The following is a 21868-nucleotide window of genomic DNA, read 5'->3' as shown; positions in this document are numbered from 1 at the left end:
CAGATCAGGCACATCCAGCCCTCACCGTCTCTCTTAGTTCTCCCTCCCGCAAGCGCTGCAGAGACGCCCCTTGAAGAAGCGTCTCCGCAGCGAAACTTCAGCAAAGCTTCCGACAAAGTGCCCCGTGATCTCCTGATGAGCAAACGAGCTCAGAGTGGGCTGAATGAAACGACGATCCGTTGGATCCACAGTTGGCTACAGAACCAGACTCAAAGACTGCTTATCGATGGGGTCGCCTCCAACTGGGGGGAGGTCACGAGGGGGCACCGCAGGGCTCAGTCCTGGGCCCAGTGCTCATAACATTTTTATTACTGACTTGGAGGAGGAGGTGCAGGGAATGCTGATCCGATCTGCAGATGACACAAAATTGGGCGGGAGAGCTGGAAGACAGAAACAAAATTCAAAGTGATCTGGATAGACTGGAGCTCTGGGCAGAAAACCACAGAATGACATTTAAGAGGGATCGATGCCAAGTTCTGCACCTCGGAAAAAGAAACCAAACGCACGGTTACAAGATGGGGGATACGTGGCTCAACAACACGACAAGCAAGAAGGATCTTGGCATTGTTGTCGAGCACAAGCTGAAGATGAGCCAACCATGTGATGTGGCTGCAAAAAAGGCAAATGCTCTTTGGGGCTGCATTCATAGAAGCGTCGCTTCCAAATCCCAGGAAGTACTAGTTCCCCTCTACTCGGCGCTAGTTAGGCCTCATCTGGAGTACTGGGTCCAGTTCTGGGCACCGCACTTGAAGGAGGATGCAGGCAAGCTGGAGAGGGTTCAGAGGAGGGCAACGAGTCCTTTGAGGAGAGACTGAAGGAACTGGGCATGTTTAGCCTTGAGAAGACTGGGGGGAGATAGGGGACTGCTCTTCAAATCCTCGAAAGGTTGTCCTAGAGAGGAAGGCCAGGATCTCTTCTCGATCCTCCCAGAGTGCAGGACATGGAGTCATGGGCTTAAGTGACAGCATGCCGGATTGCGGCTGAACATCAGGAGAAACTTCCTGACTGTTAGAGCAAGACGACAACGGAACCGATGACCTAGGGAGGTGGTGGGCTCTCCCACATTGGAGGCGTTCAAGATGAGGCTGGACAGCCATCTGCTGGGGATGCTCTGACTTGGATTCCTGCATTGAGCAGGGGGTTGGACTGGATGGTCTCACAAGGCCCTTCCAGCCCTACTGTTCCATGATTCTATGATAAGCGTGCCTCTTAGGGATTTCGGTGGCCACGTGCAGGTCGCATCACCTGCTCCCGCCTGGGATTTCTCAGCCTTCTGTCAGGCTCCGAAGGACGCCAACAGAGCCCAGTTTCCTGGACCGCTGACGAGGCTGGATCCCTGGGCTAGCCCACCCCAAGCCGTCAGGGCTTTGAAACCGCCCCCCAGCACTTTGAGCAGAAACGGGCTGGCGGCTGGTGCCGAGGCACTGGCCAAGGACATTCATATCGGCCCACTGCTGCTGTTCTGGACCAGCTGCTTCCGGACTGTTTCCAAGGCCGACCCCATGCGCGACGCATCGCAGCGATCCAGGCAAGACCAGCGATCTCTGAGCCGGGCGCCCCAACCCTTCGACCTGAGCATCGAGCAGGTTGTGCTCAGACCACACGCTCAGGCCCCACACAGGCCTTTCTGGCCTCAAGGCAAAGCTGGGGGGCCTTTGAGGGGACAACGGCACATTGATTCTGGGCAAGCACATTGGGGGACAACACCCCACACACACACTACAAAGATGCTTTAAGTGGCAGTGTGGGGGGAAATCCCATGTCACTGATGGGGGGGCCGGGGGCACGCCGCCTGGCAGCCACTCGGGAATCAAGGCAGACGGGAGCCTCCGCACTTTAAAATTAATATTTTATTTTACTCGATGTGCAAATAAATACGTTTGGAACTACATTCGAAGAGGTGGCGAAGCAAAGGCGAGCGCCGAGGAAACGCCGGAAAAACAAGAGACCTTTCGGGAAAAGAGAAGACCCATCTTGCGCTCTTCTCCAGCTGCCGCGCGGCCCCCGCTGACTCCGCGCAGCCCTCGCGAGTGCTGCCTTCGGGGGCGGTGGGAAGGCGGCCGGGGGGGCATGTGCGCCTCGCTCTGTCTGCTCGGAGTATAAATTAATCGACTTATACAATGAAAAAGGACGCGCAGAGATGGCCTGAAGTACACTTTAAAAAGATTGGGGGGGGGGGTGGGAGGGGGCAGGAGTCCCAAATTTCACGATGCCCCCAAATCAAACACATTCAAGCCGCAAAGCTCCTGTTTTGTCACCGCTTCTTACAGGTTTGGCACTGGTGACCCCCCTCCGTGCTCGGGGACGGCAGGAGTGGGCAGAAGTGGGATGTTTGGGGGGGGAGGCTCTCTGGAGGCGGCAAATGGGGCGGTGGGGGGCGAGATGGTGTGCCCCGGGGCTGCCGCCCCCCTGCATTCCTTGGCAGCGCGAGGAGGGGGCTGCATGCCTCACCTTTCGCCCCTGCGAGGAAGCCCCCTGGCGACAAGGTGTTTCTCCCCAGGCCAAATGCTTGGGGAGGGGGGAGGGGGGAGAGAGAGGGGGGAGCAGTCTCCTCCCATAAGGCTACCTTGCAAGCTGCTACTGCTGCTGAACAAGAAGCCCCCAAAGCCGCACAAGCACCCCCACCGGGAATCCCACCCTCTGCCCGGGGGCCTCTGGACGGATCGCTGGTCGGCTTTCTTTCATACGCTGACATCCCCGGCCCCTCCCCTGCAAGCCAAGGTGGGATCTGTGGGGCCCCCAGGTGGCCCCTGCCCAAGTGCAGACCTGCCTCGTGTCAGCCTGCGAGGGGTCTCGGGGCCGCGGCCTGGGCAGGGCAGCACTCAGGCGGGGGCCTGCGGGGCCAGAACCCACTGGAGCGCTGCGGGGTGGGGGGAGACACCGTGGCTTCCCACTCTCCGTGCACCAAATTCCGCGCCGGTCCCTGTGCCCCCCCATGGCCTCCGAGGGGAAAGGGCCCAGCTATCCACAACAGGGGAGCGGGGTGGGCCCCACTCGCCCTAGGGGTCTCTGCGGGCGGAAGGGCCATGGCAGAGCAGGGAGAGAAGCAGGACCGGCCTAACACCCTTGGCAGCCTCCTCTGTTGCGCACTCTGCGTTGGCTGCACGGCAACAGATCAGGGGCTCTTGCTGCAGCCCCCCCCGGACAATAAAGTCACCCCACTGGGTCTTCTGGGCCTCCCCCAAAGTGATCTTCCAGCCCCCCACCGCTGCTCCACCTCGGAGCCCAAGGCCGCTCTCCCCGTGCCGCTGTGCAGTCCGGCCTCTCCCAGCAAGCGCGTTTCTGCCGCATGGGGGGGGGGGGGGCACATGCAGTCACTGTCCCAACTCGGAACCCAAAGGAAAGACGCTGGCTGGATAAATACCGGTGGTGCAGGCGCTGGGCTCCCAGGGGCCGCGCGGGCCGCAGGGCTCAGGGGGAGGGGGGGCGGCGGCTGTACTGCACTCGGTAGCGGCTGACGGGCACCCCGTGGACGCTGGCCGTCTCGCAGGTGGTCTTGCAGGGCACCAGGTCCTCGTCCTCGTCCCCCATCAGCCAGTCCTGCACCAGCTCGGCCGCCTCGCGGCTCACGTGCCGGCCGAGCCAGCGTCGGTGCCAGCCCTCGAAGCGCTGGTGGTGCCACAGCAGGACTGTGGGCTGCGCCTGGGGGGGGGAGGAGGCAGGGTCAGCCTGGGAGCCCGCCAGCGGCTGGACCGGCCCCCCGCTGCCCGAGACGCACCTGCTGGGCCCGGGACAGGGCCCCCCGGCGGTACATGTAGTCCTCGGCGTTGATGACAAACAGCATCTTATGCGTGCTGAGCTTGAAGCGGCAGTCCACGTTGCAGGCACTCTCCACGCCAATCAGCTGTTTCCAGGAGCTCCGCGCCTTGTCGCGCAGGGCCTGCACCTGCTGGCACTGCCAGCGCCGGAATTTCTTCAGATTCCTGCGGTGGGCGAGCGGCCGGGAGGGTTGGGCCAGGGCTCGGTGGGGGGCTGTGAGGCTCCCCCCCCCTAGCCATGTCCCCCAAGCGGGAGCAGCGGCCGGCCGGGCCCACGTGCCCGGCCTGGTCTGCACCAACGGGCTGAGGGGGCCGGGAAAGCACTTCGCTGCCCCGTCCCCCGAAAGCTTTCCCCCGGTTTTGCTTTGTGTTTGGGGAAGTCCCCGGTTCGGGGCCCGGCAGGGCCAGAAGAGCGACTGGGGAACCGTTCTGGCCAACCCTCGGCTAGATGGACCAGCGAGGGGGGCGGGGGGGGGGGGGCTAAGTCAAGGCAGCTTCTAAGCGCCCCCCCCCCGGTTACTCTCCTAAGGAGTCAGCAAGGGGAGCAGCTTTCTCGCTCTGAAGGACAGAACTGTGCCTGCTCAGGGCCGGAGGACATGGCAGGACGATGGGAGAAGGGAAGCCCCCCTGGGGAACAGCCACTCACCTCTGCAGAAAGACCGGTTTCAACAGGAAGCCCTCGTTCTGGCTGCTGGGGGGGCCCTCCACCCCCACGTACTGCTCCATGTAGTTAGCCAAGTGCTGGGGCAGGCGGACAAGAGAACCGGAGGTCACAGCGTCAGAGGCACAAACCCCTGCCCCCCCGGCCAGGAATGGGGGGAGAGGACACTCACCTGGACCTCCATGGGGTCTTCCATTTGGGTCTCTTCCGTGTCCAGGAGCTCGATAGTCATGATGACTTGGTCCTGCCGCTGTAGGAACATCACCTGCCGGGAGGGGGGGGGCGTTCACACACGCGGGCGGGCAGGCAGGGCGAGCCCCCCAATGTCCCTGGCTCAAGGGGTAGCCGGAGCTAATTGAGCATGGCATTAGAGAGTGGGGGGGAAACGACATGGTCACAATGCGGGGGGGTGAGCCCGCGGGGGGGCGGGGGGCGTCTCCCACACCTTGAAGCAGTTCTCGTCAGCCATGCAGCGCTCGGCCTTCCACTGGTAGCTGGTCTCCTTGGCCGCCCGCACGCACTGCGAGGACAGGCTGCCCCCGGCCGCCCCCTGCTTCCGCTCGGCCAGGTGCAGCTCCACCACCTTCAAGCAGACGTCGTCGCTCACCAGATGATGCAGCTGCAGTGGGAGAGAGGGAAGAGCGGGCCATGCGGGTGGGCTGCGGGGGCCTGGGGCCGCAGGGGGGGGGCAGTTCTCCCCACAACGGCATCCCGTCCCCCGCGGTCAGGCAAGGCATCCGGGGTGGCTCCACCTGGAACGGGCAGCTCAGGCCCACACCGGGCGGCCATCTGTCGGGGATGCTCTGACTTGGGTTCCTGCATCCTGAACCTGGCCTGGCCTCGCACGAGGGTCAGAGCCACGTGGGTCCCTTGGGAAGGCTGCCTCAGGCCGGGGCGCTCCTCTGTGGATGGCCTCCGCCCATTCTCACGCTACAGCTGAGAGCCCCCCGGCGGGGAACCAGGGCTGCCATCACCTGCCGGACGATGTTCTGCACGAGCTTGTCCATGGTGAAGCCGACGTAGGCGTGGATGGTGAACATCTCCCGCAGGGTGTCCTCGTACTGACTGGGGTCGATGTTGCCATCCAGGAGGCTCCTCACCAAGTCCAGGAATGCTGGGTAGTACTCCTCCAGCTCAACTTCGCCTGGGCAGGGACACAAGTGCGCCTCGTGGGAGTGGGGGGCAGGCCCCCCCGCCGCATCTCTGTGGAGAGCGGTGGTGCTCCCAGATGGCCGTACGGCAGGGTCCCACAGTGGGGGCCCCCGCCAGGGGACCTGCGCAGAGGCAGCTTCCGGAGGGGCAGCCAGGCGGGTCTACTGCAGGACAAACGCCCGGAGCCTCGGGGCACCCCAAAGACCCAACGCTCTACCCCAGCCCTGTCCATCGAGCGAAAAGGTTTTCTGAGCCGCCTTGAAGGGCAGGACCCGTCGCCAGCTTTCGTGAACGGTCTGCCAGGGCAAACTTGTTCACGTTCCGGGTGTCACAAGTCCCTGTCTCGGGTTTGCCCGAAGGCGGATTTCGTCAGACGCCGAAATGTTTTTTTTCCCAGCCGGCCTATTGCCAAGCACCCAAAGGGTGCGCAAAGGGGGGCGGTTCCCATGAGGTGGCTGCCGTGGGGCGCGCGTGCCCGTCTCCAGGGGAGCTCCCGCCAGCAGAAGCGAGCGAACCTTGAAGGGGCCACACGGCTCTCGCTTTCGCCAGGGGCTGATGCGACGAGCTCCATCCGGAGGAGACTGAGCGTTTCAGGGACAGCCCCTTGGACCCTTTTCAAGCCAGTCAACGCCCCTCCCCACCAACGTGAGAGGACCAGAGCATGGCACCAACCCAGCCCCCCCCCCCCCGGAGTGGGCCGCTGGATGGGGGGGTGGCTGGCCAGCCCCCAGTCCCCTCCAGTGGCCAGAAGGAGGCACAACCACCAATCCGGGGTGCTTGGAGAGCTGAGTCCTTTCAAGTGGGGGGGGGGCGTGCCCATCCCAGCCACTTTTAGGGATATGGCTTCACTTCGTCCGTAATAATGATTTTGCCTTCAAAGGAGCCAGCAAAATCCAAAAATACGGACAGAGGCCACCTGTTTCACCCCGGTTTTCAATTTTGGATGCTAAAAAATCCATGCTCTGCTTTTCGTCTTGTATTTGTGGTTAGCGGTTCCTGTGAACCGCCCAGAGCGCTTCAGTAGAGAAATCCCATGAATAACGATAGTCACAACTCCCACAATTCCCAGCCAACATCGCTACTGGGGCTGATGGGGGTTGCAATCCAGCACCGCTGGAGGGCACCAGGGTGCAGAAGACTCTCACGGTGCCTAAATCCGGGACGGGGGAACAGCCGATTCCAGGCCCTGGATCCACCCATCTCCTGGTCTTCTAGGCCACCGAGGTGCCCCAGAGGCCACCCCGGGCCATTTGCCACGAGGCGGAAACAGCATACGCAACTTTGCCTGGGCCAAGCCACAGACCCAGCAGGTAGACGCTGCAGGAGATCTGGAGACAGAGCAGCCAGGCCGAACCATCGGGGAGCCTGGTCTGCACGGCCCTGCCTGCCAGACGAGGGGAGGATACACCCTGCCACAGAGAGAGACAGAACGTGGGCCTCCTCGTCCTCAATATGGGCCGCAGCTGCAGGTTTTCCAAATGCAGGGAACCCACCGATATTTCAGAAGAGCCCTTTTAGCCTCGAAGCTGCTGGAGCGGCATTCGACAATCTCCCTCGCTCGCACACACGCGCTTCCATGCCCTGGCAGTGCGAGCGCTGACACGCCCACCCAGCCCGCCCTGCCCTCCTGCCTAGCCCCAGCTCCGGAGGACGCCTTACTTGGCTGCTTGAGGCGCAGCTCCATGGCTGGGTCGTTGGCCCGCTCCTTCCGCCCTTCACACAAGAGCTTCTCCCGCTCCTTCTCCGTCCGATACTCCAGCAGCTGCTTCTGGGCCTGGCGGTAAATCTTGAGCAGCCTGGAGCAGAGCGTCTGGTGGAGGCGGAGGAAGAAGTACCAGTTGTTATTGGCGAAGAAGAGCGTGTAGACGTTGTCCAGGGAGGGGCGAGGCCCAGCGGGGGAGGGGCGAGGCCCGGCAGGGGAGGGCCACCCGCCCTCCACGCTCCCCTTCTCCTTGGCGGGGCTGGCCGGGGGCGCGGGGGGGTTCCTCTTGCGCAGCTCGTGGCCCTCCAAGGCCAGGGGCTTCTCCTCCGGGGGGCTGGCCGGCGGGCCAGGGGGGTTCCTCCTCCGCAGCTCATGTGCCTCCGCCGGGGTGGACCCCTTCTCCTCCAGGGGGCCGGGCGTGCTCCTCCTCCGCAGGTCACGGGCATCCGGCGGGCGGGTCTTGGGGGCCCCCTTCTCCTCGCTCGGCAGCTCCTCGGGGCCGGGGGGCGCAGGCAGCTGGGGGAGAAAGAGGTCGGGGACGAAGTGGTGGACGATCTGCCGGATGGCGGCCTGGTCCTCCTTCTGGATGGTGGGCTGCTGCTTCACGTAGCAGCTGAGGAGGGAAGCCGCGTCGTCCAGGATCTGCTTGTCCTCGTAGACAAAGATGAGGTGGGGCTCACTGGAGGCCCCCCGCCCTTCCGAGTGCTGCTCCTGGTGCTGGGAGACGACGAGAGAGAAGCAGGGTCAAGGGCCCGCGCCGGCGAGCAGCGCAGCAAGTCGGGGAAACGGCGATCCCCGGCGCTGGCGGATCCGTGGGCGGCGATGGCCACGCCTGGGACGTGATATTCTCGGGCGCGCCAACACCACGCCCCGAGCGCGGCGGAGTCGCATCGGCATCAGCTCCGCAGGCCATCGGGGAGGGACAAAGGGCGGAAGGGGCATTTCGTGAACCGGGTTGAGGGGGGCTCACGGCGGAACAGTGAAAAGCTGGGGAACGGCCGGACTTTCCACACGGGCCCCTGGGTGGGCGGCGCTGCGGCAGACAGCCACGGCACAAATGTGCCGCACTGGCTGAAATTCGGCCAAGGCCAAACGGCGGATCCTCATACAGGGCGGCATGGCCCGATTCCACAGGCAAACCAGCCACGCTGGCCAAAGCCTTTCCCGAGATTATGGAGCAGAGGCGAACTGGGATTGGACGTCATGAAGAGCCAAGGAGATGACCTCCACAACGGCCCACAGATTCCCCCCGTGTTTCCGTCCAGAAAGGGGAGTGTGGGGGGGTAGCCGGGAGATCCGGGTTCGACTGGAACCCGACAGCACTGGGGTCAGGTTCCCCGCTCAGCCACAGAGGGGCCGCTCGGCCCCCGCTCGGCCGCGGAGGCTCACCGGGCGACTTTGGGCCAGTCGCAGACTCTCAGCCCAGCCTACCTCACAGGGCTGTTATGGTGTGGATAAAACGGAGGAGGAGGAGGAGGACCACGTACGCCGCCCGGGGCTCCTCGGGGGGGGGAGGCGGGATGGAAATGCAGTGAATAAGTAAATAAATGTACAGACCTCCTGTCCATGACGGATGCTTTTGGGGGATTGTTAGTATGTGGGAAATGAATGTTTTAAAGAAGAGATCTGGGGGGGAGAGAGCTGAGGGGACCTGACGCCGGCCTGCCCCCCGCCCCCTGCCCCCCCCCCGGAGCAGCCACCTCGTCGTAGACGCTCTCGATCTCGTTCAGCAGGCTCTTGGAGCGCAGAGCCTTGGTGTCGTTTTGCTTGAAGTTCACGGCCTGGTGGTCGAGCGACTTCAGGTAGGCCTTCTCGTACTGCTCCCGCCAGATCTTGTTGAAGCCCTGCTGGGCCTCCCGCCACTCCTCCTCCTTCGCTTTCAGCCTGCGCAAGAGGGGAGGGCGCTCAGAGGGCGGTGCAGCATTTCCGGCAGGTGCCCCGGATCCGGAGCAGCGGCCAGCAGGGGGCAGGGCAGTGCCCGGAGGTGAGGGGGCGGCTCGGGGGGCCCAGTCACCTCTTCAGGACGACGGGGAGGGCAGCGAGGGGGTTCTTCTTGAGGCTCTCGATGATCTCCGGCGCCTTGTCGCCATAGATCCGGTAGATGGCCCGGCGCTGGATGACCTCGGAGGTGCCGCCCAGGCAGTCATCCAGCCGGAACTTCTCCTGGTCCTCCGGCGACAGCCGGCTCAGCTTCTTCTGCACGCTTTCCAGCACGCGGATGGTGGCCAGGTTGGTCTCCAGGACGACGTCCAGCTGTGCCCGGCAAGCCGGGGAAGGCGGGAGGAAAGGGGGAAAGCGGGAGGAGAGGGGGAGACCAGAAGGGGCCCCATCACGCACAGGCACTTCTCAACCCTGGAGAGCCCGTCACCGCTGGATGGACCCGGAGGGGCCTGGCTCTGATGCCCCCACGTCCCTTGGGGCCCAAGGGTGGGCGCTGCAGATGATGGGAGGGGAGGGGAGGGGAGGGGAGGGGAGGGGGCTGCTGTGCTCTACCCCTCCCTGGGAAGGACGCGCTCCACCCTGGCCCGCCCGCAGCCTCTGCTCCCGGGAGATGCCCGGGGCCATGCGCGAGAGCACAGCAGGCCCTCCCAAGAAGGAGACGCACCTCGAAGCGCTCGTCCTCACACCGGTGCAGCTGCTCCTCGTAGGGGGTCTTCTTCGAGCTGACGAAGGTCGAGTCTTCCGACCAGGAGGGGAAGGAGACCCAGGTGTCGTTCAGCACCTGCAGAGTGCAGCCCCCGCTCACCAAATGTGGCCCCCCGTGTTCCCCAGGCCCGCCCCCCGGCCACCAACCCTTGGGCACCTTCCCGGCTTCCACACAGTGTTTCCCCCCATTCTGAAACGTGAGGCGCCGCTCCGAAGGCCCGGGGCCCGACAGGAAGAGCACCAAGCTGAAGCAGGCCAGTCTGCCTTGGCCCCGCCCTCCCCCGAGGCGTGGCGGAGAGGCTCCGGCCCACCTCTTTGCAAATGGCCGTCCTGCCACTGCACTTAGGCTGCTGGTAGGTCTTGGGCAGGGCCCGATAGCTGGAGCCGATGCGCTTGCAGGAGGCATAGTCGATCTCCCGGCACATCCCGTCCCCGGCACGGTCGCCCATCGGGGAGACGAAGGCCAGCTCCTTGACGCCCAGGAAGGACTTGAACTGGGCAAAGAGCTCCGGGAACTTCCTGTGGGAAAGAGCGGAGCAATGAATCCGCAGGCCTCTGCTGCGCCGCTGCCCTCCCCGTCTGCCTGGAAGGCGCGCCGACTCCTCCGGGAGGTGCCCGAGCATTCCGGGCCGCGCCGGAGGCCCTGCTCCCACCAGCCCGAGCCAGGGATGCGGTGAGGCCTTTCTCAGTGGTGGCCCCACGCCTTCAGAACGCCCTGCCCAGGGAGGGGTGCACAGCCCCATCGCTCCCGGCTCGCCCCCAGAATGGAGGGCCCACTTCTTCCAGATGGCGTTGGCCGTCAGGGCGTGCTCAGCCGTACACGGCCTGCTGAGGCTTCTGTCCGACCGTGAGGACAGCATGCCCTGAAAGGCCGGCTGAGCATATTCTGCCTGAATAAACCAAGACGACCGCTCCGTTTGGGGCGTTCTTTGGAACCCACCTGTCCGTTGAAGGAACAGCCCAAACCACGTACGGGATCATGAAAACGTAACAAGGCAACAATAATAAACCATATTATGATTTATATAATAAATCATAAGTCATATGAAAATATTATAATATTTATAATAAATCAGTATTAGACTCGATGGCCTTGTAGGCCCCTTCCACCCCTACTATTCTACAATTCTATATGGGGGTCTAATGTCACCTGGCAGCACTGGGCCGGGGGGCTGGGGGGATCACATCTGCGCCACTCTTCTCCGACTCAGTTCACCGTGGCGAGGCCTGAACCGCAGTGTTGCGCTTCAGCCCTGCAGCCTTCAAATCTAGTGGGGAAAATCTCAACGCTTATGCTCACAGCGCTGGGGATCATTTCTAGGCCTGTCGGAACCGGGGAAGCCCCAGACGCCAGGGGGGCAAAGCGGCTCCGTGAAATCTGTTTCACGTTCCTCGCTACACCTCCCGTCTGCCTAGCAGCTGCGAGTTCCACGTCTCCCTTTGTGGACCACCTGGAGAGCTTTAGGTAGCGGTGGGAGGGCACGGTAACAAATAAATTATTTTTATAATTTAGCAGAGGGCGAAGCAACAGACAACGCCCTCACTTTTCTCCATAACAGCCTTACAACGGCGTTCTCTCAAGCACGGTATGAGGGGTCCGAGAGCAACCTGCAGGTTTGCACAGCCCCTTTACACCTCAGATGCCGAAAACATCCCCCTGCCCCACCCGTTAGCATCTTATTTTTATTATTTATGGCATTCATATCCCACCCTTTTTCCTCGTGCAAGGAGCCCCAGGCAGCTTACATTATCCTCCTCCTCCTCCGTTTTATCCTCACAACAACAACCCTGTGAGGCAGGTTGGGCTGAGAGTCTGTGCCTGGCCCAAAGTCACCCAGGGAGCTTCCAGGGCTGAGTGGGGAGAACCCGGATCTCCCGGCTCCCAGTCAGTCACTCTCGCCACGACGCTACACTGACATCTTCCTCTGCATCCCGCCAACAGTTTCAATAAATTTCATTTGTTGGTGGTTTCATAGAATCACAGACTAGCAGGGTTGGAAGGGGCCTACAAGGCCATCCAGTCCAACCCCCTGCTCAATGCAGGAATCCAGGTCAGAGCATCCCTGGTTGGGCTCTGTCTGCTTTGGTCTTCCCAGCTGCACTGGTTTTGCTGCGAATGCGTTTGAATGCTTCGTTACTGCTGTTTCCGTGCGCTCACAAAATATTTTGCGATGTTTCCCTCTGTTGGAGGGGATGGTGAGGAAGGCCAGGATCTCTTCTCGATCGTCCCAAAGTGCAGGACATGGAATCATGGGCTCCAGTGACAGGAAGCCAGATTCCAGCTGGACATCAGGAAAAACGTCCTGACGGCTGGAGCAATACAATGGAACCACTTCCCTAGGGAGGTGGGGGGCTCTCCCACACTGGAGGCATTCAGGATGAGGCTGGACAGCCATCTGTCAGGGATGCTCTGACTTGGCGCCCTGCATTGCGCAGGGGGTTGGACTCGATGGTCTTACAGGCCCCTTCCAACCCTACTTTTCTATGATTCTTACAGGCCCCTTCCAACCCTACTTTTTAGTAGGGATGCTCTGACTTGGTGTCCTGCATTGAGCAGGGAGTTGGACTCGATGGTCTTACAGGCCCCTTCCAACCCTACTTTTCTATGATTCTTACAGGCCTCTTCCAACCCTACTTTTTAGTAGGGATGCTCCGACTTGGGGTCCTGCATTGAGCAGGGGGTTGGACTTAGCGATCTTATAGGCCCCTCCGACCCTACGATTGTATGATTCTAAGGTGAATAAACCGGGAGCCTCTGCTCCAATCTTGGGAGGCCTGGCTGATGTCACAACCCCGCGGTGGGGGAGGCCTCCCCTGGGCCCCCAGAAGACGCCCGGGCCGCCCGTTCCAGAGGAAGCCCCTCTGTGCTCGCAGGCCACGCCCCATGCCCGTCTTACCCCAGGAAGGGAGTGACCAGCTGGAGGAGCTCTGAGCCCGAGACCAGCTCTTGGTTGAAGAGGGCGATGCAGCGGAGAAAGTTCTCGTACACCTCCTGGCTCCTGAGGACGCGGCGCACCTGCGAGACAGCCAGGGCGAGAGGGGCGTCCCAGCTCCGTCCGGCTCGGGCCTGCGGATGTGCCACAGCTGGCTGGCCGGGCATGGGGAGGGCAGCCCGAGCAGAGGACTGGGGAAGCTGGGCAAGGCTGCCCGAAGCTCAGCCCCACTTCCCACCCCACCGACCTCCCCACCAGGCAGCGGACCTTGTCGAAGAAGGAGAACTCGTGCAGGGTGCCGTATTTGCCCACCGTGGCCACCGAGAGGTCGCTGGTCCCTCGCAGCTTCATCTTCTTCTGCGGGCAGGAGGAAAGGCCCTTTTTTCAAAACCGGGACCGGGCCGATGCCCACGAGAGCCAAGCTTTTCGGCATCGGAAGGTCCCTGAAGGACACCCTTGGCAAATGCGCCCAGCCATCTGGGAGGGCAACCGGGCTCCCTCCACCTCCTGGCCACATCTCCGTAAACCAGCGCCGGGAGAGCGAACGGAGAGGGACCTTTTCCGGTTCAACTCCTCCCAGCCCATTAGAACATTCCGCCTCTGTCCGTACACTTCATGTCCCCCAAAGCTGGGGCTAGCCAAAGCGGGCTGGACCCAGTGCGGTCCCGGGGCGCTCTGGCACCTGCCCGAATTCCTCTCCACCGGAAGCAGGACAGCAGCACCTTAACAGAAAGACAGCTGGGGGGGTCACAGCCAACCCCTCCGTGGACTAGAGGCTCCCCCTCTGAAGGGGCTTCGAGCCCACGGAAGCTGCCACGGTCCATGCTGGCCACCGTGCAAAGGCCCTCCAGGAGGCCACGCCAGCTTGGTGCCATGGTGGAGGCCGAGGAAAGCCTCACCAGCTCGACTGTGTCGTTCCTGAGATATTAGGCAGAAGCACACACCGCCCCAAAGCACACAAGATCCCCACATTTATTTATTTATCTGTTCTATTTATTTATTTCATTTCTATACCACCCAACGGCCGAAGCTCTCTGCAGGGGCCCCCAAACACCCTTCCGCCCCCCACCCTGCACCCACATCCCCGTCTTTGGTTCAGATACCTTGGCCGGGCCGGACACAGGGCGGAGCAAGAGCGGCCTAGACCGTTTCTTGCTGTGCTCGAGGGGCTTCTCGTGGTCTGTTTTGGGGAGGCTGCTTGCGTCGCACGGCCCGTTTCCGGTGAACTGCGGCAAAGGGAGGGGGTGCTCAGAGAGCAATGCCGGCGACGCCTGGCTGGCTGCCCCCCTGGCCTGCGACGAGGCTGCCCGCTCTCGTGCGCGGAAGGGCGCCTCCCCAGGCAGGCGGGGCACTGCTCCCTGGGGAGGCCGGGGCGTTTCTGCACTGCCTCTCCAGCCCCGGAGCCAGCCGAGGCTTGGCCATGCCCCGGATGCACAGGAGCCCGAGCAGAACCTCCCAGGTCCTGGCTCGTTTTCCCGGGAGCAGGAAAACAAGCCGGCCTTCTCCCACACAGCCAAGGAATCCGCCCGCCGCTCCCGCCCTGCTCGGCGGCAAGCCGGCTGCGTCGCAGCGGAGACCTACCAAGGACCGCTTCGCCTCGGGAAGGAACTGCCCGAACTCCGAGAGCAGGTCCTCCTGGCCCCGGAAGAGACTGGCCACCTCGGTGAAGACCTCCTCCTCGGACATGCCTCGGAAGGGGCGCCCCTTGGCACTCAGCTGCTCCTTCTGCAGGCAGGGAGAGGTCAGGCCCCAGGGAACGCCGGACACCGTGAGGCAGGCGCAGGGCACCTCGGCCCAGGGCCACACGCTGAAGTGGGGAGCGTGGCCCTCCAGGCGTCGGCGGACCGCAACTCCACCCGCCCTAGTCAGCACAGCCGTTGAGCAGGGGTGATGGGAGATGCAGTCCAGCCACATCCCGAAGGCCCCGGGGCCCCACCCCTGCTGCGGCTGGCTCTGGCCAAGTAGGAAAACGCGTCCCCCCCCGGCCCCCTCCAGAGAGATCTGGAGGGGAATTATGGCCCGCTCCGGAGAGCACAACAGGGAACACCTCCCAGAGCAGCAACTCCGCTCGGCGGAAGATTATACAGCCCGCTTCCCCGAGTCGTTTCTCGACCAGTGGCTACTAGTCCTCATGGCTGTCTCCTGCTTCCAGTATCGGGGGCAGCAGGCTGTGCAGAGCAGCTGCTGGGGAATACGAGCGGGGCATGGGGGGGCGCTCGGCAGCGACAGTGCCGCAGCCCTACCTGGTACGTGTGCAGGATCTCCAAGAAGGAGCGGTAGATCTCCGGGTGGTCGAGGAAGCGCGTCTTGATCTTGTTCACGTAGCTGATGGCGTTGTTGAACTCCACGGAGTCCGACTCCAGGGGCACCTGGGGCTTCTCCTCCCGGCAGGATGCAGCCAGCGGGGGCTGCGGCTGGCGGAGCTCCTCTGGGCCGTGGGCGCCCTCCGGGCAGCCGTGGGGCGGGAGGCCGCTGCCGGGGAGGGGGCTCTGCGCCAGCTCCAGGGACACCTGTGCGAGGACGCGGGGAGAGCCCGAGGCTGGGTCAGGCCCTGCCCGGCCCGCCCAGCCGTCTGTGCGTGCAGGGGCCAGCCCACGTGCAGGGCACCCCCCCGCCCGCGTCCCCGCAGGCTGGAGTCCAGAGGCCTGGAGGGGGCAGAGAGCCATCAGGCCCCTCTGCTGCTCCCGATTTGGCCCAGCCCCTTTGCAGCCAGCCGCACGGGGGGCCGTGGCGCGGATCCCCGCGTTCCGCGCTGGGTGACGGAGGCCTCCCCCGCCCCGCTCCGCCAGGCCCCGATTCGGGGGAAAGGCCGCCCGCCGCTGGGTACCTGGCCAGCCAGCGGCGCCGGCACGCTCAGCCGCCCGTTCTTGGGGACCTCGATGCGGTATCCCAGGGGCAGGAAGGCATTGAAGCCGACGATGAGGTCGGGGTGCTCGTGGAACAGGTGGGAGACGCGGCGGATCACCCCGGGGGTGTCGATGCTGCGGGCCAGGCGACAGCGTCACGGGGGAGCCGGCCCCGGTGGCAGCCAAACGGGGGCGGGGGACGGGGCAGCCCAGGAGCTCAGCAAGGCTGCCGGGAAGGCTGCCCTCGGGCCCGCCCGCCCCCCCACAGGGGCCAGGCCGGAGCTCCCGCCGCCCCCAGCCGGCCGCACTGCCGCCTGCGGAGAGGGCTCAGCTGGGGGCGGCCGAGTTTGGCAAGCCCACCAGGGACGGCGCCCCCCTCGCCTCAGCTCACCTCTGGCTCTTGAACTCCTTCATGATCTCCAGGAAGCCGTTGTAGGTTGCCGGGTCGCTGCCAAAGCGGATCTTCACCTGGTCCAGGTAAGAGAGGGCGTCTTCGACCTGTGGAGGGAGACCATGAGGAAGGGGGCTAAAGGGGGCCCTGCGCTGGGGCAGGCCCAGGCCAAGGGGCAGGCAGAGAGCCCCGGGGGCAGCAGGGCGAGAGATGCTGGGAGGCGTCCCCGCCCCTGCATGCGGGCGTTCTCCAGCCCCGGCTGCCACGTCGCAGGCTCTTCTGGGACCCTGACGTGCCCAGCATGTCCCCGAAGCTGGGCAGCATCGAGGACTTTCCAGCCGCCCTCAGGGCAGGCCAGGGGCTGCTTGCCGACCCCGAGGCTTTTCCCTTGCCACTGCCCTGCATTTTTCCTGCATTTTCCCCATCTCCTCCCTTGCCGTTTTCTGTTCCACAAACAGCCCACGAAGGGGGAAAAGACAGACGAGCTCTCTTCAGCCCCCTGCACCCCAGCAGAGCTTCTCTCAATTGTGATTGAAGAGCAGCGGGGGGCGGGGGAGCCTCACATGGCCAGAAGCAAAAGAAAGCAATGCAGATTCCTGCACGGAGCAGGGGGTTGGACTAGATGGTCTTACAGGCAGGCCCCTTCCAACCCTGCTATTCTATGATTCGATGATTCTTTGCCAGCACCTGAAAAGGCAACTGATACTGTGGGGCAGAACCTTTGCTGGGCACCCGCTGGGGGCCAATGGGGAAGCTTCCCCTCCGCCTTTCCCCGGCAAGCCAGCCGTTACAGGTGAGGGAGAGTTTGAAAGATGGGGCGCGCCTGTTGAGTGGCGCGCCGGGTGCTTGCACTGGATTACTCCTGCTGGGGCAGTTCTGCGTGGATGGCGCCTGAAAAGGGCCCAGGGCTTGGACCGCATCTCTTCTGCCTACCCGGTTGGAATGGCCCAGTTCCCCGCCATGGCAGGGAATGGAGCTGACCACCAAACAAACGGGCAGCTACAATCGGGGCACTCAGGGCGGAGGGCACAGAGGCGCGGGCGGCCCCCCGCCCCTCTTTTCTGGGGCCACACACCCGGAGTCGCTCCTGTTGGCTCCTGCTGCCATCGCAAAGAACTGCTCCGGGTTCCGCACTGCACCGGGCCCCCTGAGGCCGAGTCAGGGCAGGCAGGGATTGCCCCGGGGGCAATCTGGGCCCCCCGGGCCACTCCGTGCTGCGGCACCTCCTGCTTTTTGTTCCTTCTTGCCATCGTGTGCAACGTTGATCCTCCCCTGTTTGGGTCCTGGGAATATTTATGCGTTCAGCGCACTTGCGTTTCCACCCTGCCTGTTTACGTAGCCCTCCTCCTCTCCATTTCATCCTGGCAACAACAACCCTGCAAGGTCGGCTGGGCTGGGCTAAGAGTCCGTGGCTGGCCCACCGGCGCCCAGTGTGGCCGAGCGGGGCCTCAAACCCGGATCACCGTTTACTTACTCGGGCATCCTGATGCCTCCCGCTGGCCCCGGGCCACTGCCGGGCCAGGCTTGGACTGGGCAGCCTGCCCAAGGGAAGGCCCCTTCCAGGAGAGAGCGCCGCCCCGTGAGAACGCGACCCCCCCAAAAGCAAGCGCGGCACGACGCCCCGTGGCCCGCTTCAGGCGCGGCTGCCTCCGGCATCGCCACGATGATGCGCCGGGACCAGGCTGAGCCGGGTCAGCAGGAAGATCAAAGGCCCCCCTCCCCCCTCCCCCTTTTGGAACTTTCTTCTGGCTTGAGAGCAGGGGAGGAAAACACGTCCTGAAATGGGGGGGGGTTAAAGGAGGGAAGGGGGGGCCTCTGAGGGGTGGGGGGCTTGGAGGGTCATGATGCGCATCCCTCCCTTTGAACCCCCTCCCACCCCCCGGATGCAAGAGGTCACAAGGGAACTGGGGGGGAGGGCTCCCAGCCTCCGCCTCCCCGGCCTGCCCCGCCAGGAAAAGGGCAGGGGGGCCCCCAACGGCTCGGGGGGGCGGGCGCCCCGCCCCCGGACTTACGTGGACGGGGAGCTTCTCGGGGGCGGGGGGCGCCGCCCCCCCTGCGCCGGCGCCGCCCCCCGTCCGGCCGCCCCCCCTGGGCCCGCTGCTCCCCCGGCCGCCGCCGCCTCCCCCCGCCGCCATGTTGGGGCTCCGGCGGCGGCGGCTCCGGCTCCGCCCCTCCCGTCACCGCGGGCGCGCGCGCGCGCGTCGCTCCTCCGGGCGGAGGGGGGCGGGCCCGGCGCCCGGCGCCAGCGGAGGGGCCGGAAGGCGCGGAAGGCCAAGCCGCAGGGGACGGGGCGGAGAGGAGAGAGGAGAGGAGAGGCGTCCTGCGTTGCTCTCCCCGTGGCGCGGCGCGGCGCGGCGCGGCCAGAGCTGGGGCGGGCGGGCGCGCGGCGGGGCGCGCCCGGCTGGGGACGCCGGGCCTTGTAGTCCGGCGCCCTGGCTAAGCCCGGGAGAGACGCGGCGCCAGCGCGTGCTGCGGGCGCCCTCCGCAGGTGCCGGTCTGGGGTGCTGGGGGTGATGGGTGCCGTGGTCCGAGAGGGCGACAGCCCAAGGTTCGCGCCTGGCCGCGGGTGATGGGTGCCGTGGTCCGAGAGGGCGACAGCCCCAGCCTTCGCGGGAAACTGGGCTTGCCTCGGCGGGCCCACGCCCCGCACCCCTTGCGGGCGCCGTTGTTGGCAGCGGACTACCTCGCGGGCCGTCGTGGGGACGCATGCACGCCCGCGCCACGGGGAGAGCAACGCAGCACGCGCTGGCGAGGCGCGGCAGCCTCCCTCTCCGCCTCGCCCCCTGCGGCACCTTGCCCCCCAGGGACTGCTTTCTGCGTCGGGGGCTGGACTCGATGGCCTTGCAGGTCCCTTCCAACCCTGCTGTTCCGTGACTCTGTGAAAAAAGATTAGCGGTGGTGGAAGGCGCAACTCTCCCATCGGCAGCTGTGGTGCGCGCGCGCGCGAGCTGAAGGGCAAATGCGTTGGGTTTGAAGTTTTCACTTTGTCGCACGTCTCAACTGCAAGTCGCCTTGGGGCCCCTGTTTGGGCTGCAAGGTGGCTCATCGCTTTGTAAGCTCACGAGCAACACACCGCCGTCCCTGCTCAAACCACAGGAAAGGGAAAAAACCAAATGCGCGGTTACGCGATGGGGGATGCGTGTCTCCACAACACTGCAAGCGAGAAGGATCTTGGCACTGTTGCAGTTCACAAGTGGAAGATGAGCCAACAGTGTGATGTGGCTGCAAACAAGGCCAGTGCTATTTTGGGCTGCATTCGTAGAAGCATTGCTTCCAAATCCCGGGAAGTTCCCCTCTGCTCAGCCCTGGGTAGGCCTCATCTGGAGTGCTGGGTCCAGTTCTGGGCACCGCGCTATAGGAAGGATCCAGACAAGCTGGAGAGGGGGGCAGTGAAGGTGGCCAGGGGGCTGGAAACAAAGCCCTGTGAGGAGAGACGGAAAGAACTGGGCATGTTTCGCCTGGAGAAGAGAAGACTGAGGGGAGACAGGATAGCGCTCTTCAAGTACTTGAAAGGTCCCAGAGTGGAAGGCCAGGATCTCGTCCCGATCCTCCCAGAGCGCAGGACTCGGAATCGTGGGCTCCAGTGTCTTTCAAGACGAGGCAGGACAGCCATCTGTCAGGGATGCTCTGACTTGGACTCCTGCATTGAGCAGGGGGTTGGACTCGATGGCCTTGTAGGCCCCTTCCAACCCTCCTATTCTATGATTCTATGACAGGAAGCCAGATTCTGGCTGGACATCAGGAGAAACGTCCTGACTGGTAGAGCAATAGGACAATGGAACCCATGACCTGGGGAGGTGGGGGGCTCTCCCACACCAGAGGCGTTCAACACAAGGCTGGACAGCCACCTGTCAGGGATGCTCTGACTTGGGTTCGTGCACTGAGCATGGGGTTGGACTAGATGGTCTTTGAGGACCCTTCCAACCCCACTATTCCACGATTCGATGAATTTCTCACTGACTTGTATTTCAACAAGTTCGTGTCGCTGAAATTCAATCATTCAAGAAGGGGCTTTGAGGTCATTGAAGGATGCTCTGAGAGTTTGCCGAACCTCCGTTCCTTCGGAAATTCAACCCCGTTCCCTGTGGTCTGAGCAGGGACAAAGGTTTTTTATCATCATCATCATGCCACCTACCTGAATTGGCTCAGCGCTGCACTGCCGTCTGTGCTGTCACCCAACAAGGTTTTGTGACTGGCACCCCGTTAAGGCAGTCACCGCCGTCTGCACTTTCTGCATTTCAGTATCATTGAATCATAGAATAGTAGGGTTGGAAGGGGCCTACGAGGCCATCAAGTCCAACCCCCTGCTCAATCTGTTCAGCGGCTCGGATCGCAGTGCCTCTGTTACTGTCCCCAAACCTGGCAGCTGTTAGGACGATTGTTAAGGTGATTTGTTGGTTACATTTATATCCCGCCTTCTTCCCTCCGTAAGGAACCCAAGTGGCGAATTTGCATGTCAGTTCTCTCTGGCCGCACTGCTTGGATCTCACCCCGCTGCCCGTTTATATCGATCGGCCCACTTGAGGCTGACGCTTCATGGGATCGTAGAACAGTAGGGCTGGAAAGGGCCGACAAGACCCTCGAGGCCAGCCCCGGCGTGACCCGCCTGATGAGGTGGCCGTCTCCAGGAAATTTTCTGCCAGAATAAATGTGTAAATTCAAGGTGCCACTTGGTTGTTTATCCGGGATTTTAACACAGATGTGACTGGGCGCCAGCGTCCCCCCCTCCCCAGAAATGGGGCACAAGGCAGGGCTGCTCGGGTTTGCCACAGACGGCGTGGTCGGGGCCGAAATTATGTGGGCGATCGCACGGAGCGCTCCCCGCTCCCTCGCGTGCGAGACGTACCAGGGCTGTGCCGGAGCTTTGGCTCCTTTGGGGAAAAAGAGCATCGGGGACATGCCGTCCTTTGCAAAATCTGGTTTATTCCCAACGATCCGAGCAGAGTATAAGTGACAGCAAGCAGGCGCCCCTGCAGGAGCTCCCAGCAGCGGAGCTCCACGTGCCAGAGACACTGCAGCCATTGGCTGAGCCGCTTAGCGCCCCCCCCCCTCCGTGGCTGGCTTGCAAGCAGGCAATGCTGCTGCCGCCATGGGCATCCAGGGGGAAGACGTGGCCCTGCAGACAGTGGTACAGGAAGAACTCCCCATTGGTCATCCCGTAGAGCACCCGGTAGCCAGCCAAGAGGGCCAGGCTGGAGATGGGGGCGCCAGGGACTTGTGTGGAGAAGGCGTAGGCCGGCCCGTTGATCAGGAGGCCGGCTCCTCCGTGGCCCAGCTCCAGCACTTGCTCCGCAGGTGGGATACAGCCGACGTCTTGCCCCGAGCCCAAGGGAAAGGCCAGCACCATCCCCGAGGCCACGCCGACGCAGAGGCGCTCCCACCGCTCAGGCACTCCCAGGCACTACACAGGGGTGGAGGCATCCAGCGCCTGGCGTGCCACCCCTGCAAGGAGAGGGCGTCAGCGAGCACTGTCCCAGGGGCCCGTGCCGTGGGCCAGTGGCCAGTGGCCAGCAGCTCGGGGGACGGGGCGACACAAGAGGGGCGCGCAGCCAGGCGGGGGCGGCGAAGGGGATGGGGGTCTCCCTTGCCCATAATGCGGGAACCCAGGGCGGATCCGAGGAAGGCCCAGAGTTCAGCCACGGCATTCACTACCGCGGGGAGTAGCGATAGCCACCGGCTCGGATGGCTCTGAACAGGAGCTGGGCCAGTCCTCGGAGGAGGCGGCTCTCAGGGGCTGCTGGTCCTGATGGTGCCAGGCCCCCTCCACCTTGGGGCCGCG

The 21868-nt window shown here is 63.7% G+C and overlaps 1 protein-coding gene across 6 annotated transcripts; it reads right to left on the bottom strand.

Moving 5' to 3' along the window:
* Positions 1-25: 25 nt before the first annotated feature.
* LOC146334019 (paired amphipathic helix protein Sin3b-like) lies at positions 26-18280 on the bottom strand. 6 transcript variants are annotated; one of them, XM_084825330.1, is made up of 20 exons: positions 18102-18280; positions 16090-16196; positions 15680-15833; positions 15096-15362; positions 14434-14577; positions 13956-14078; positions 13120-13209; positions 12817-12986; positions 10231-10438; positions 9879-9995; positions 9288-9526; positions 8974-9157; positions 7231-7990; positions 5394-5563; positions 4865-5038; positions 4592-4684; positions 4405-4499; positions 3719-3923; positions 3365-3642; positions 26-380 (listed from the first exon to the last, which is right to left on the bottom strand). In XM_084825330.1, the coding sequence occupies exons 1-19, from the start codon at positions 18222-18224 to the stop codon at positions 3412-3414; spliced, it is 3654 nt and encodes a 1217-aa protein (XP_084681456.1). In that variant the 5' UTR covers positions 18225-18280; the 3' UTR covers positions 26-380; positions 3365-3411. The 6 variants fall into 6 exon arrangements, with proteins under 6 accessions (XP_084681456.1, XP_084681454.1, XP_084681458.1 ...); XM_084825328.1 differs by lacking the exon at positions 26-380 and adding an exon at positions 1764-2091; XM_084825332.1 differs by lacking the exons at positions 26-380; positions 18102-18280 and adding exons at positions 1764-2088; positions 17564-17704.
* Positions 18281-21868: the final 3588 nt, after the last annotated feature.

The sequence above is a fragment of the Heloderma suspectum genome, chromosome W (genome assembly GCF_057233095.1).
Source record: "Heloderma suspectum isolate Gila_16-S chromosome W, 16-S_ref, whole genome shotgun sequence".
Classification (NCBI taxonomy): Eukaryota; Metazoa; Chordata; class Lepidosauria; order Squamata; family Helodermatidae; genus Heloderma; species Heloderma suspectum.
The sequence above is the reverse complement of the archived record's forward strand: the minus strand, read 5'-3'. Positions and strand labels throughout refer to the sequence as shown.